Source organism: Pristiophorus japonicus, chromosome 2, assembly GCF_044704955.1.
Source record: "Pristiophorus japonicus isolate sPriJap1 chromosome 2, sPriJap1.hap1, whole genome shotgun sequence".
Lineage (NCBI taxonomy): Eukaryota > Metazoa > Chordata > Chondrichthyes > Pristiophoridae > Pristiophorus > Pristiophorus japonicus.
Window position 1 is genome coordinate 204,195,904 of NC_091978.1, and position 15,661 is coordinate 204,211,564.

The following is a 15,661-nucleotide window of genomic DNA, read 5'->3' on the forward strand; positions in this document are numbered from 1 at the left end:
AGGGGGAAATTGCTCAAGTTCAACTCACATTTTGCGGAGCTGAGGCAGTTTCTTGAAGATCCCAGTGGCTTCCAATACTGTAAATTCATTGTTGTTAAGACGCCTAAAGTGTTCAAGTGGAAAATAAATAAATTAGAAAAATTCCTTCATAAGAACATTTTTTTTAACCTAAACTTTTCATTCTTCAAACCACCAGTTTTCCAACATGGACCTGATGCTTCCTTCGTAGTAGCTTTGGTCAATTTAATGTTGAAACATTAACTTTCAAATATTCTCAATTGAAGTTGGATCGGTAAGAGTGATATATTTTTTGCATTTAGCTTAATTTTCTTGTTGACAACAGATTCTAAACCAGGTGCTGCGTCACCTTCACTTTTAAATGGGAAACTGAGTCATGGTACCTTCCTTCAAGGATGAGCTGAAGGGAATGTGAGCCTGAGCAAAGCTTTACTTAGGACCATGGAATTGAATCACCTCACTGCTAATCATGAATGTGGGGCTAAATCGCACCACGGACAGTAGTCCCATCATCTCTTTTTGGGAGTGTGAATGAAGAATGAGCTATATAGAAATTGTATAATTCTTTACACCCCAATTTTTGGCCTCTTCTCCTGAATGTGTTGACTTATGCTGAAGTTTTTCAGGCAGCAGCAGTCTCAAGCCATTCTTTAAGGGTGCATTTTGATGGGAGTACAGTATTGATAGTCTATTTGCAGTAGGGGGACAGGCATTACAGTTATTTCCTCATTCAATATCTCCACAAGTACATTTTCCAGCAGGATCACTGGAAAGCAATCAGGATGGGGAAGCCTGACTGAGAATCCACCTTGCTAACCCAGAAGCATTGAGATCAATCGTAACCAATGGACCTGAGTTCCATCACTTCTATCTCTCACTTTATCCTCATTCTTCATTACCCTCCCCCAGCCTTCATGCCTCCTTTTCTTTCTCCGCCCTCGTGTACTCTACCCTCAATAACCCCTATTCTCCACTACTTATCATCCTTCCTACTCTCATGCGCCGCTCAAGGCTCGAGTCCCTCTTAAATAATACCACAGCTTCCCTCTGTGACTCTCGGCATCCTTCGAAAGGCCCACAGAGGCTTTGCCATCCATAAGGGCCTTGCCATCCATGTGGACGATCAAATTGCTACCATGGCATTGACGGAGACATGGTTGAGGGATGATGACACCTTTCCCCTTAATGAAGCTACTGCACCTGGCTTTACTTTCCACTATATTCCATGCCCAAACTGTCATGGTGGTGGTGTAACCCTTGTATCTAAATCACACCTTGGCCTGTGCCCCCTACTCCTGCGGCAACTTCTCCTGCTTTGAGCGTCTCACCATGTTCCACACCTCACGTCTCTCTTTTAACATCCTTCTCCTGTACAACCCACCCAAATGCCACACCAATTTTCTCAATGAAATATCTTCTCTGCTTTCCTCCCTCTGCCTCTACACTGAGTGACTTCTCATGCTTGGTGATTTCAACCTCCATCGCAAATAATCTTGCTCCCTCTCCTCTGAGTTCACCGCCCTCCTTTCTTCCCTTAATCTATCTCTTCATGTCAACTACCCCATCATTATGCATGGCCACCCCCTCGATCTTATCTCACGTGGCCTCTCTATCCCCCCCGTAACCATCACCAATAAGGCAATCTACGACCATTTCCTTATATCATTCTCTAGCCATATTCCCGTCCCCCTCTTAAACACAATTCTTTTCGTATCCGCCCCTGGAAAGAACTTTCCCTCAAATCCCTTACGACTGCATTTTCTAATTTCCAACTACCTAGCCTTTGGCCTACAATTCTTCATGACATCTCTGCATCTGCTGACTTACTAAATCACACTCTCTCCACGACCTTTGATGCCCTTGTCCGCACTAAAATCATTACAATCTCTCGCCCTAGTTGTTCTCCCGGTATACTCCTTATTTTTGCTCCCTTAAGTCCAAGGGACACAGAACTGAACGTCTTTAGCAGTCCTAATTATGCATCACCAGATTTGGCTACATCATCTAAAGCACTACAGGGTCCTGCTCCCCATCATTAAAACCACCCACTATTCGAAGATCATCCAGGATGGCAAAAATAACCCCAGGCTTCTCTCCACCACTAACTATCTTTTCAAACCACCCTCCCCTGCCTACTCCTCCCTCACCTCCAACAATAAATGTGAGGAGCTCCTGGACTTCTTTGTTAAAAAAGGAGGGAGGGTTCAACTGCTTCTACTTTCAATTCCATCCCTACCCCTAGCTCATCAGACCTTATTTCCTCCCCGTTTCCCCCCTGCCCTAACCCTAGATTTGCATATTTCTCTCCTATCTCCCCTCTTTCCCTTTCAAAGCTCATCTTGTCAATGAGACCACCGCCTGATCTCTCGTCCCTATTCCGACTAAATTGCTCACCACCCAACTTTACTTCCTGGCTCCCATGTTGGTGGATATTGTTAACGGTTCTCTCTCCTCCGGTATTGTCCCCCTTTCCTTCAAATCTGCTGTCAACGCCCCCTCCTCAAAAACCAGCCCTTGACCCGTCCATACTTGCAAACTATCACCCCATCTCCAACCTCTCTTTCCTCTCCAAAGGTTTTAAATGTGTTGTTGCCTCCCAAATCCGTGTCCATCTTTCCCAGAACTCCTTTTTGAATCCCTCCAATCAGGCTTTCGCCACTTCCACAGTACCAAAACTGCTCTTATCAAGGTCACAAATGTCATCCTAATTGACTGCGATAAAGGTAATCTATCCCTTGTTGTCCTTCTGGACCTGTCTGCAGCCTTTGACACGATTGACCACAAAACTGCTCCACCATCATCAAGCTGGATGGGACTGCACTTGACTGGTTCTTTCCACAGAATCACCTGCAATGGCTTCTCTTTCTGATCCCGCATTGTCACCACTAGTGTCCCCCAAGGATCTGTGTCCTATTTCACATCTACACGCTGCCCTCCGGTGACATCATCTGTCAACACAAAGTGAGTTTTCACATGGAAGCTGATGAGACCCAGCTCTATTTCTTCTCCACCTCCCTTGAACCCTCCACCATCTCAATACTATCAGACTGCTTGTCCGAGATCCAGCACTGGATGAGTAGAAATTTCCTCCACTTAAATATCAGAAAGACCGAAGCCATTGTCTTTGGTTCACGCCACAAACTCCATTCTCTGTCCACTGATTCAATCTCTCTCCCCGGCAACTGCCTAAGGTTGACCAAGCCTGTTCACAACCTTAGTGTTATATTTGATCACAAATTCAGCTTTGAATTCTGCAAACAAAGCATTAGAATTCAGCAAATCAAGCACAACTATGCAGAGATAGTGGACGCATTGGCTGTAATCTACCAAATTCCCTGGATACTGGGGCGATCCTAGTGGATTGGAAAACCGCAAATGTAACACCCCTATTTAAAAAAGGAGGCAGACAAAAAGCAGGAAACTACAGACCAGTTAGCCTAACATCTGTGGTTGGGAAAATACTGGAGTCCATTATTAAGGAAGCAGTAACGGGACATTTCGAAAAGCATGATTCAATCAAGCAGAGTCAGCATGGTTTTATGAAAGGGAAATCATGTTTGACAAATTTGCTGGAGTTCTTTGAGGAGGTAATGAGCAGGGTGGATAAGGGGGAACCAGTAGATGTGGTGTATTTGGATTTCCAGAAGGCATTCGATAAGGTGCCACATAGAGGTTACTGCACAAGAGAAAAGCTCACGGGGTTGGGAGTAATATAATAGCATGGATAGAGGATTGGTTAACTAACAGAAAACAGAGAGTCGGGATAAATGGGTCATTTTCCAGTTGGCAAACAGTGACTAGTGGGGTGCCGCAGGGATTGGTGCAGGGTCCTCAACTATTTACAATCTATATTAATGACTTGGTTGAAGGGACCGAGCGCAATGTAGCCAAGTTTGCTGATGATAAAAAGATGGGTGGGAAAGCAAGTTGTGAGGAGGACAACCAAGAATCTGCAAAGGGATATAGACAGGTTAAGTGAGTGGGCACTTTGGCAGAAATAATAGAAATGCAAATTATAATTTAAATGGAGAAAAATTGCAAAGTGCTGCAGTATAGAGAGACCTGGGGTCCTTATGTATGAAACACAAAAGGTTAGTGTGCAGGTACAGCAAGTAATCAGGAAGGCAAATGGAAATTTGGCCTTTATTGCAAGAGGGATAGAGTATAAAAGCAGAGAAGTCCTGCTACAACTGTACAGGGTATTGGTGAGGCAACACCTCGAGTACTGCATGTAGTTTTGATCTCCATATTTAAAGAAGGATATACTTGCATTGAAGGCTGTTCAGAGAAGGTTCACTAGGATCATTCCGGAGAGGAGGGGGTTGACTTATGAAGATAGGTTGAGTAGGTTGGGCCTATACTCATTGGAGTTCAGAAGAATGAGAGGTGATCTTATTGAAACTTATAAGATAATGAGGGGGCTCAACAAGGTGGATGCAGAGAGGATATTTTCACTCATAGGAGAAACTAAAACTCGGGGACATAGCCTTAGAATAAGGGGCTTCTCTCAGAGGGTTGTAAATCTATGGAATTCTCTGCCCCAGAGAGCTGCGGAGGCTGGGTCATTGAATATATTTAAGGCAGAGATGGAGAGATTTTTGAGCGATAAGGGAGTAAAAGGTTATGGGGGGTGGGCAGGGAAGTGGAACTGAGGCCATGATCAGATCAGCCATGATCTTATTGAATGCCGGAGCAGGCTCGAGGGGCCAAATGGCCTACTCCTGCTCCTATTTCTTATGTTCTTATTTCTAGAGGGATAGAATTGAAAAGTAGGGATGTTATGCTAAACTTGTATCAAACCTTGGTTAAACCCCATTTGGAATACGGCGTACAATTCTAGTCGCCGTATTATAAAAAGGATATAGAGTCACTGGAGAGGGTGCAGAGAAGATTTACAAGGATGATACCAGAAATGCGAGGGTATACGTATCAGGAAAGGATGAACAGACTGGGTCTCTTTCTCTTGAAAAGAGAAGGCTGAGGGGTGGCCTAATAGAGGTCTTTAAAATCATGAAAGGTTTTGATAGAGTAGATACAGAGAGAATGTTTCCACTTGTGGGGAAGAGCAAAATTAGAGGCCATCAATATAAGCTAGTCACCAAGAAATCCAATACGAAATTCAGAAGAAACTTCTGTACCAAGAGAGTGGTGAGAATGTGGAACTCGCTACCACAGGGAGTGGTTGAAGCAAATAGTATAGATGCCTTTAAGGGGCGGTTAGATGAGCATATGACGGAGAAGGGAATAGGGGGTTATGTTGATACATTTAGATGAGGAAACACGGGAAGAGGCTCGAGTGGAACATAAATGCTGGCATGGACTGGTTGGGCCGAATGGCCTGTTTCTGTGCTGTATATCCTAAGTAATCCTATGTAAATTGTTGGTGTTGTAACACCCAACTGATGACCCAGCTGAGATCGGCTAAACCCGTCTACATGCCTCAGTCCCACGTTTTGCAGTGCCTTTACCAACTGAACTATTGGAGGGGCTCAAAACTATCATAACTTGAGAACAGAGCCTTGTGCAACAATTAAAATGAGGCTATTCAATTTATTTTTGTGAAAGTGAAATTCCGTTTTAACCACAGAAGAGCTGCTGTAGCTGGGATATATAGGTTATGTGTTTAGCTTTCCAGCATAGACCTTTGCGTGATGGAAATTTAGGTGTGGAAGTCAGTACACTTGATTCGCAACCCTCAAAACTTTCCACCCACTAATCACATTGGCTACGAATTGGCCATGCTATTTCTTGTGGGTTATAAATTGCCCGTGCTATTCCCTATGTGTTATAAATTGGGTGTGCCTCAAATCCCCAAAATGAGCCTCGTTTCATGAAGCTCTGAGCCGGGAGCACCAAATTGAAAAATTGAACCGCATATTGTTTAATGTTCTCTCACTGCGCAGACACAACACAAACGTAGTTCAGTGTTTAATGAGTTGGCACTTCATACACATTTGGAATCAATGGATGACAATAGTTTATGGTTAACAAAGTCACTTCTGTAACGTAATACATGAAAACCAAACTCTGTTTCAAAGAATGTGGCCACTGCTATCCAAATTCTATTTTATCAACAGAGCCTAGCCAATACTAGCACAGTCATTGTCACTTACTAACAGACACCCAAGTGATTTTTCCACCCTCACTTTTTTGTAATGCACATGTGCAACCAACAGACTTTCTCCCATAAGTGCACCTCATGGACGAAATTGCCCCTTTTTGTGAGAGGCCCATTTGCACCTCGGGGTACTTTTCGCCCCGGGGGTGGGGGCTATCGGGTTCCGGGAAATTGCCGAGGAGCTTGTGGAGGCGCTGCCATGGCAGCGGCGTGGCCCGTGGGTAGTGACCCCTCAATGCTGCGCGTCGACCCCTTACCACCCCGCGGGTGTCAACGTCAGTTTTGCGGGTTACAAAGCTGACCATCGTTCGCTCGCGGGGTGGAAGTTAAAGGAGAGGTCGCCAGCGCCCTGCGCCACCATCTTACATTTATTGCTGACTTTCGGTCTGGCTCACTTATCTCTTTTTTTGCGTGGTCCGGGCCGCCATTGAGCAGCACGGCACTCCATTTTAAGGGCTGGGCTGCAAGCACTGTACCACGATGCCCTGGTTGTCAAGCGGAGGCCATCAGAGGGCTTGCAGAATGTGCAGCGGCCCTCCCCTTTAAGCGAAGGGGACGGTGTAGAAGCTCGCCGGTGCTACGTGGAGCATCCGCATAATGCTCTCGATCGCGCCCCATTAGCGAAGCTGGTCCCGTTTCTTTGAGGTGTGGTATGCCCAATCCAGCGGCCAGGGCGGTAATTCTGCGCCAGGCGCAGGACGTCCCACCCCCAAGTCGGTTACTGCCCCCAATCAGGGCACTGGGCAATTTCTCCCCCATATGTTTCTTTGTTTTGCTGCCAAAGTAGAGATGAGAAAGTAAATAAGACAGAGTAGAGTAGGGAGCTTGCTGTGCCAACTTACAGTTCTGCAGTGTACTGAGGGATGTGATCAGGAATTTTGGTGAGTCTTTGATTGGAGCAGTCTACGGTTGTACCCTCGCATCGGCACTTTTCAGGGCAAGCAAGATCCATGAAGCAGTCTCCGCTGAGTTTGGCTCTGTAATCCTCCGTGCCTGCAGATTATTTGAGTCAAAATATACAGATTACTCAAGTCAGCAAATTGGAAAGTCGACATTTTAACAGGAGAAGTAGAAATATTCAAAGGGAATCAATTAATCTCAAGGCAGAAAAATCTTGGGTAAACTTTACAAAGACCATACAGAAAGCAAAACTTCAAGACCTAAAATATACGTAGATCTTGAACTTTGTCGTATGGTAAAGACAAGGTCAAGAAGAGTAGAGGTAATGTTTACAAGCTGACCTTTCAATGCAGACTCCTTCTATTGCAATTTCTACTACAAAGCTAACTGCCTTCCCACTACTCCTGTAGCTAGCTCATAGTGTTCCTAAGCCTTATCTAATTCAATTTATTGCTCCCACCTGAGCCGTTCATTTGAAATAGTGAGTGGAATTCAAAAAGACTGATAACTTTCAGGCCTATAATAAAATATCTGTTACAATCATTACATTTGTTCCTTCACCTGCTTTTTTCTACATCAAACCTCGTCGATCTTTTTATCCACTTTTCTTTATGAGAAAAATTCAATCAGCCATGACTGCAGTACAAATGTCATAAAATTGGTCTCTAGCTCTAAAACCCTCTGTCTGTAGAACTACCATCCTGAGTATTGTTGGCCTTTGACTAGAGAAGTACTGCACACTGCCTCTCTTTAGATACTTATATTGTTTGTAGCTTGGCATGCTGTCGAAGGCATACGTGACGTTCCATGGTGCTTGACAGAACCATGTTTTATTCGTACCTTGCAACCACATGGTTAGATCAAGCACAACGGAAAATCCCGCTGAGTTTCAGAACCGCATCAGCTAGGCCAGGTAAAAGTGTAAGGGAAGGTAGTAAAGGAAAGAAGGCAGAGCATTCTACTGTAAGAGGTACAGAATGTAGCAGGAAGGAGCTGGGGTACAACAGCATTAGTATAAACAAGGGAACATTTTTTTCACATTCAGTACAGCAGAACAATTATTGCGAATTATACGCTGATCACAAGCAATATACATGCCTACATAAAGAATAGCTCTTTTCAATTGGATATTGCTCAAATGTAATACTTGATGTCACTATCCAACGAAGCACTACTAAAAACCTGATATGTTGGGACACACGAAGGTAAGGAGAAGGAGATCACTTGTGACCGAGAGCTGGATGGTTTCTTAAGGGCTGTCAACAGGGTGAGTGTGAGGCAACAAGGTAGGAACATAAAAGAGAACAATAGCTGGGTGGGGAGAGTGTTGGACCAAATCTGAAAGAGGAGGAGGTGATGGTGGGCAGGGGTAAAGAATCAGCACAAAGTTGTACTTACAGCCAAAATGGTGAATTCCTGCAAAAAGTAAGGAAGCACAGAAGGAAAAGAGAGACAGAGCGATTGCATTTATAGTCAGGAAAGCAAAGAAAGCAACCAATCCATTTGTGTAAAGACTCTGCAGAGCAGTAGTTGTTAATTAGGTTGAATAAAATAGATTCTTTGCAGGGATAACCTTAACTATCAGATTGTATCCAGGTAGACAGGAAACCTAAAAACTCTCAAACTAGAAATGCAGAGTGCCAGCTCTGGACATGGGATGCATCCCAATAAACCCCCTTTTAATCAATAAGCTGAGCGTGTCGTACTGTGGCACAATTTCAGAATAAGACTCGTGTTTATAAATAATGATGGGCAATATGAGGGAGGACACTTTGTGGATTTTATCAAGAATATTGTAATTTTCCCATGGCTATGAAGAGTGCCTACAGCCTGCTCTTGGATTTATTAAATATTGAATGTAATTTACTAGATACACATATTTAATAATTATTGTACTTTGTGAAATCATTCCTTACATCTTAATAAAAATGTACTTAATGAAAACAGTCCTGGTTTTAATCTCAACTATTGCTTGAGGATTTATTCTTAAAACAGTTCTGGTTGGACTGGTTCAAACATGCACATGGCATTTATACTGGCACACCAGCCTGTTAGTGCAACACTACGTTCATACATACACACCACAGTTTATCAACTGATATTAGGAGGGAAAACAGCTGAAACGTTAGATAAAAGTGTTGACTGAGAACAATCTAACTGTCATTAATTAGAGCAGCAACAAAATTATGTTTTCAAAAGCACAGCTACACAGTTGCCAAAGATATGAAAATGGAATGAAAGGCGATTCTACGATGCAGCAATCCAAATGGGAAGTGGAGTTCACAGGCAGCCTTTCTCGGGAAGTGGGAAGTCTGCGATTTTCTGAGATGGATTTTCTCTAAGTGCAGCTCGTCACTCGGAGCGCCAGACTGCAGAATCGCCCCTACTGTCTACTCAGTGTGCACACATTTGCGCAACAGTGTTTGAAAATGTTGCAGGGTTAAACCCCCTCTGGTGCTTATTACAGCAACGTTTATGCACACTATACTAGTACGTGTACAGTGCAGTCCTTACTCTGATAAACTGCTGCTGACTATAATAAGTGCTCAGTGTCAGCCGTGGTTCAGTTGGTAACACTCTTGCCTGAGTCAAAAACGTTGTGGGTTCCAGTTCCATTCAGCACATAATCCAGGCTGACACTCCAGTGCAGTAATGAAGGAGTGTTGCACTGTTGAAGCTTCCGTTTTTTGGATGAGACGTAAAAGATCTCATGGCACTATTTCGAGGAAGAGCAGTGGAGTTATCCTCAGTATCCTGGTCAATATTTATCTCTCAACCAACACTACTAAAATAGATTATATGGTCATTATCACATTGGTGTTTGTCAAACCTTGCTGTGCACACATTCCTACATTATAAAAGTGACCACACTTCAATAAATGTACTTAATTGGCTGTAAATTGCTTTGGGACGTCATGACACAAAGATTAGTGGGAAAGCGGGTTGTGTAGAGGACACAGAGAGGCTGCAAAGAGATTTAGATAGGTTAAGCGAATGGGCTAAGGTTTGGCAGATGGAATACAATGTCGGAAAATGTGAGGTCATCCACCTTGGGGAAAAAAACAGTAAACGGGAATATTATTTGAATGGGGAGAAATTACAATATGCTGCGGTGCAGAGGGACCTGGGGGTCCTTGTGCATGAATCCCAAAAAGTTAGTTTGCAGGTGCAGGGTATTGTATAGGGTATTGGTGGTGCCGCACCTGGAGTACTGCGTGCAGTTTTGGTCACCTTACTTAAGGAAGGATATACTAGCTTTGGAGGGGATACAGAGACGATTCACGAGGCTGATTCTGGAGATGAGGGGGTTACCTTATGATGATAGATTGAGTAGACTGGGTTTTTACTCGTTGGAGTTCAGAAGGATGAGGGGGGATCTTATAGAAACATTTAAAATAATGAAAGGGATAGACAAGATAGAGGCAGAGAGGTTGTTTCCACTGGTCGGGGAGACGAGAACTAGGGGGCACAATCTCAAAATACGGGGGAGCCAATTTAAAACCGAGTTGAGAAGGAATTTCTTCTCACAGAGGGTTGTGAATCTGTGGAATTCTCTGCCCAAGGAAGCAGTTGAGGCTAGCTCATTGAATGTATTCAAGTCACAGATAGATAGATTTTTAACCAATAAGGGAATTAAGGGTTACGGGGAGCGGGCGGGTTAGTGGAGCTGAGTCCATGGCTAGATCAGCCATGATCTTGTTGAATGGCGGAGCAGGCTCGAGGGGCTAGATGGCCTACTCCGGTTCCTAATTCTTATGTATGAGATTGTGAAAGGCGCTATATAAATGCAAGTCTTTCAATTTTTTAATTGCAACTTCATGGCAGAATGTAGTCTCAATCGTCAAAGCATCAGCAGATGTTTCTTGATCAGGTAGCCTCTTGGGAGGATTATCATGTCAAGGTCATGTAAGGCTAGATTTTATGGAGACGGCGGGTTGGTGGCGGGGGTCTCCGACTCAGTCGGAAAACCCAGGAGGCTGGGTTTCCCGCAGGCCCTGCCGACTTTAACGGCAGTGCCCTATTTGCATGTGAGGCCTCAGTTTCTTGCCTGCAGCCAACCAGATTGAGAGGCTGGCTGGCTCCGGGCGAGTAGGCTTGCGGCACCAGGCTGCATAGAGGAGAGAGGGAGGGTGCGCAGGGGGGCCGGGCCATTAAAACCATCTGGGGATGGGGGGGGTGTGGGTTTGACAAATGATCGGGGGTCAGGACGGGATGTTAAAAGGATCGGGGGTGGGGAGGGAGGTTGGGCAGACCACCGTGGGTATGGGCGGGCTGTTAAAAGGATCGAGTGGGGTGAGGGGTTGGACAGATGATCAGAGGTGGAGGGAAGGTGAGGGCAGGCGGAGAGGATTGGGGCTGGATGATCAGGGTGGGTGAAGGGAAGATTGTGGCCGGCCACTGGAGGATCGTGGCCCGCCTCAGCATCATCGTTGGAGGTGAGGCCTGGTGGGTGGGGATCAGAGACCTCGTGAGGGGGTCTCCGATCGCGGAGGATGAGTTAGGTAGAAATCTTGAATCCAGGAGGTAGGTATAAAAACACTTACCTCCTGAATGGACTAGTCACCGCCTTGCTGTAACTGCCGGGTTTCGTCCAGATGCAGTTAAAATCAAAATGGCTTCCAGCCTCATTATAATATTTAAATTGACATCCCGCCTCCTGGCAGTGGGTTGGTTACCCGCCCCCCATCCCACCTCTGTTAAAAACATAACTGCCGTGCAGTTGGAGCCAGATTCAGGTTGAGAATTCGATTTTTAACAATTTACCTACCCCACGCTCCAGACCCACCCATTATTTTAGATTAAAATTTCCTCCGTAGAGTTAGCTACATGAAGGGTTAAACAGGTTGTAGCAATTCTCCATAGGGCTGTGGAAAGGAGCTGCCATGAATCAGCCATGCTCTTTACAGATAACAGATTTTAATGAAGGAATAAAAATATACCTTTAAAAGATAAAAGTGCAACAGAAGCATTTTCTACAGCTATCCAGTAGTAAACTTTGAAATCTCAGTAAACTGCCCACCTAAAACTAAATTATTGCCTAAGTATAAACTCTCAAATAGAAATAGTGTGAAGTGAACACGGATGAAAAATCCTTCCGAAAAGGTTTAACATACATTGTAGCTCAACACTGTAAAATTGACAAGGAAACGGATCTAACAACAGTGGAGCTTCTGTCAATTCTACAACTTGCATTTATATAGCAACTTTAATGTAGAAAAATGTTCCAAGACATTTCACAGAGATGTAATCAAAAAAATTAACAGTGAGCCAAAAAAAGAGATATTAGGACAGGTGACCAACAGCTTGATCAGAAATAGGTTTTAAGGCGGGTCTTAAGGTAGGAGAAGGAAGTGGAGAGGCAGCGTGCTTTATAGAGGGAATTCTAGAGCCTGGAGCCTAGATGGCTGAAGGCACGGCCACCAATGGTGGGGCACAGGGTGAAGGGGCAGTGAGGTTGGACTGGGAGGCTGGAGGAGGTTACCTGGATAGGAAGGGGTAAGGCCAGGAAGGGATTTAAATACAAGGATGAGAATTTAAACTTGAGGTGTTGGGGTATTGGGAGCCAATCTAAATCAGCAAGAACAGAGGTGATGGGTGAACGGAATTTGGTGCTGGATAGGATAAAGGCAGCAGGGTTTTGGATGAGTTGAAGTTTACGGAGGGTGGAAGGTAGTCGGCCAACCAAGGAAGCATTAGGAATTGTTGAGACCAGAGATGAAAAAGGCATGGATGGAGCTTTCAGCAGCTATTAGGCTGAGGTAGAGATGAAGGTAGGTGATGTTTTGAGGTGGAAATAGATGGCATTTGTGATGGAGAAGGGAGAGGACAAAAGCTCAGATTCGGGTCCAACATCCAGTGTTGGATGAGCCAGTGAAACATTGGGAAGACCAAAGCCTTTGGCCACTAACTCTGGTTGAACCAGCTTGTTCGCAACCTGTGCATCTTATTTGATCCCAAGCTGAGCATCTGACACCATATCCTATCAATCACAAAGACTGCCTACCCTACCTCCATAACAACATCTGCTTTCTCGTTTTCTCTCAGACCATCTGCTACTGAAACCCTCATCCAAGATTTTGTCACCTGCAGACATATCTATTCTAATCCTATCCTGGCTAACCTTCTGTTATGTATGTAAACATTGTAACTGTGTCAGACTTGCCACCAGAGGGCACAACTGTTGGTGGCCCAAGGGTCACCTGCACACCTCGTGCAAGTGAGTATAAAAGGTTGTCTGTCATGCTTCTTAGGCACTCTGGAGTTGTATTAAAGAGACTAAGGTCACATCAGTTTTAGCTCACAGTATTCAGTCTTGTGGAGTTCTTCCATACCTAACAATTGACGACGAGTAACAGATTACGAACATTCACATGGTCATGGCTGCCATTGGTATTTTAGAGAGATTTGTAGAGGGTGATGATTGGGAGGCCTTTGTTGAGCGCCTCGACCAGTACTTCATGGCCAACGAGCTGGATGGGGACGATACAGCGATCAAGTGCAGGGCGATTCTCCTCACCATGTGTGGGTCCACAATATACGGCCTCATCAAGAATCTGCTAGCACGGGAGAAACGAATGGAGAAGACATATACAGAGTTGTGTCCGCTGGTTCGGGAACACCTCAAGCCGAAGAAGAGCGTCTTAATGGCCAGGTATCGCTTCTACTCTCCGAGGGCCAGGACGTGGTGAGTTATGTCGCCGACCTGAGACGCCTTGCGGGAACTTGCGAATTTGCGGGATTTTGGGGGGAAATGCTGCGGGACTTTTTTGTGCTTGGCATCGGCCACGAGGTCATTCTTTGCAAGCTGCTGTCCGGTGAATCCCTAGACCTGAGCAAGGCCATCACGATAACCCAGGCATTCATATCCACAAGCAATAATACCGGACAGATACCTTCCCAGCATCGAAGCTCACCGGCAAGTATTGTGCATAAAATAACGTCGTTAGCAGGCAGAACTGAATATGGCAGGGCCGACATGTCTGCAGCTGCAAGACCTAGAATGACACATAGTCCGCCATCGGGCGTGAATGCAATCCATTAGCACCATGTTGGCGCTGCGGGGGTAGTCATTGAGCCCATCAATGTCGGTTGAAGCACTACATGTGCAAAGGATGCGAAACAATGGGGCACCTCCAGTGAATGTGCAAGAATGCTGCGACTCACCACGTGGCAGAGTTGGCAGAGGATGATCGATCCGGCGCGGATCACGCAGAACAAGCGAGAGGCAACTCAACCCAAGGAAGAAGTGTATGGGGTACACACCTTCACCAGCAAGAGCCCTCCTATCATGCTGAAAGTCAAATTGAACGGTATTCCGGTATCAATGGAGTTGGACACGGGGGAGAATCAGTCAATTATGAGCCAGAAGGCTTTTGAAAAACTGTGGGGCAACAAGGCATAAAGGCCCAAATTGAGCCCGATTCAGACAAAGCTGCGCACCTACACCAAAGAGCTCATACCAGTCATTGGCAGTGAGGCAGTTAAGGTATCGTACGATGGAGCTATGCACGATTTATTAGTGGCCAAGGCCCAACTAATTCGGCAGAAGCTGGCTGGGAAAGATTCGATGGAACTGGGACGAAATCAAAGCACTATCTTCAGTGGATGATGCCTCGTGATCCAAGTCCTGAGCAGGTTTCCGTCGCTATTTGAACCAGGCATCGGCAACTTCACAGGTGCCAAGGTGCAGATCCATCTTGTCCCCGATGCAAGGCCCATTCATCACAAGGCTCGAGCAGTTCCATATATGATGAGGGAGAAAGTCGAGATCGAAGTGGACAGACTTCAACGTGAGGGAATCATATCGCCAGTCGAGTTTTACGAGTGGGCCAGTCCGATTGTTCCGGTGTTGAAAAGCAATGGCACGGTCAGAATCTGCGGAGACTACAAGGTAATGATCAACCGAGTCTCATTACAAGACCAGTACCCGCTACCCAAGGCGGATGACCTGTTCGCAACGTTAGCAGGGGAGAAGTCGTTCACCAAGTTGGACCTAACCTCCGCCTACATGACACAGGAGCTGGCTGAATCTTCAAAAATATTGACGCGCATCAACACGCATAAAGGATTGTTTATATATCACAGGTGCTCTTTTGGGATTCACTCGGCTGCTGCCATCTTCAAGAGGAACATGGAGATTCTGCTGAAATCTGTCCAGCACACCGTTGTGTTTCAAGACGACATCCTGATCACGGGTCGTGACACCACCGAACACCTGCACAACCTGGAAGAGGTTTCTAAGTCGACTAGACAGAGTGGGACTCAGGCTGAAACACTCCAAGTGTGTTTTCCTGGCCAGAGGTCGAATTTTTGGGGAGAAAGATTGGGCCATCAAGAATGCACCCAGACCACAGAATGTGATGAAGCTGCATTCGTTCCTAAGACTCCTCAACTATTTTGGTAACTTTTTACCCGGGTTAAGCACTTTGCTGGAACCGTTGCACATGTTGCTACGTAAGGGTGATGACTGGGTTTGGGGTAAATCTCAAGAGACAGCCTTTGAGAAGTCCAGAAACCTACTTTGTTCTAATAAGTTATTTGTACTGTATGATCCGTGTAAACGATTAGTGCTAGCTTGTGATGCATCTTCGTACTGGGTCGGCTGTGTGTTATAGCAAACCAATG

The 15,661-nt window shown here is 45.3% G+C and overlaps 1 protein-coding gene across 3 annotated transcripts in view; it reads right to left on the reverse strand.

Moving 5' to 3' along the window:
* slit2 (slit homolog 2 (Drosophila)) overlaps positions 1–15,661 on the reverse strand; it is an 850,855-nt gene that overhangs the window by 403,516 nt on the left and 431,678 nt on the right. For 2 of the 3 annotated variants that reach the window (XM_070870756.1, XM_070870755.1), the window contains 2 exons: positions 6,979–7,129; positions 29–103 (listed from right to left, as the gene is read on the reverse strand). In XM_070870756.1, coding sequence (XP_070726857.1) covers positions 29–103; positions 6,979–7,129 — 226 coding nt within the window. Of the gene's footprint in view, positions 1–28; positions 104–6,978; positions 7,130–8,434; positions 8,453–15,661 lie in introns of all 3 variants that reach the window. The other variant, XM_070870754.1, reaches the window with a different exon arrangement.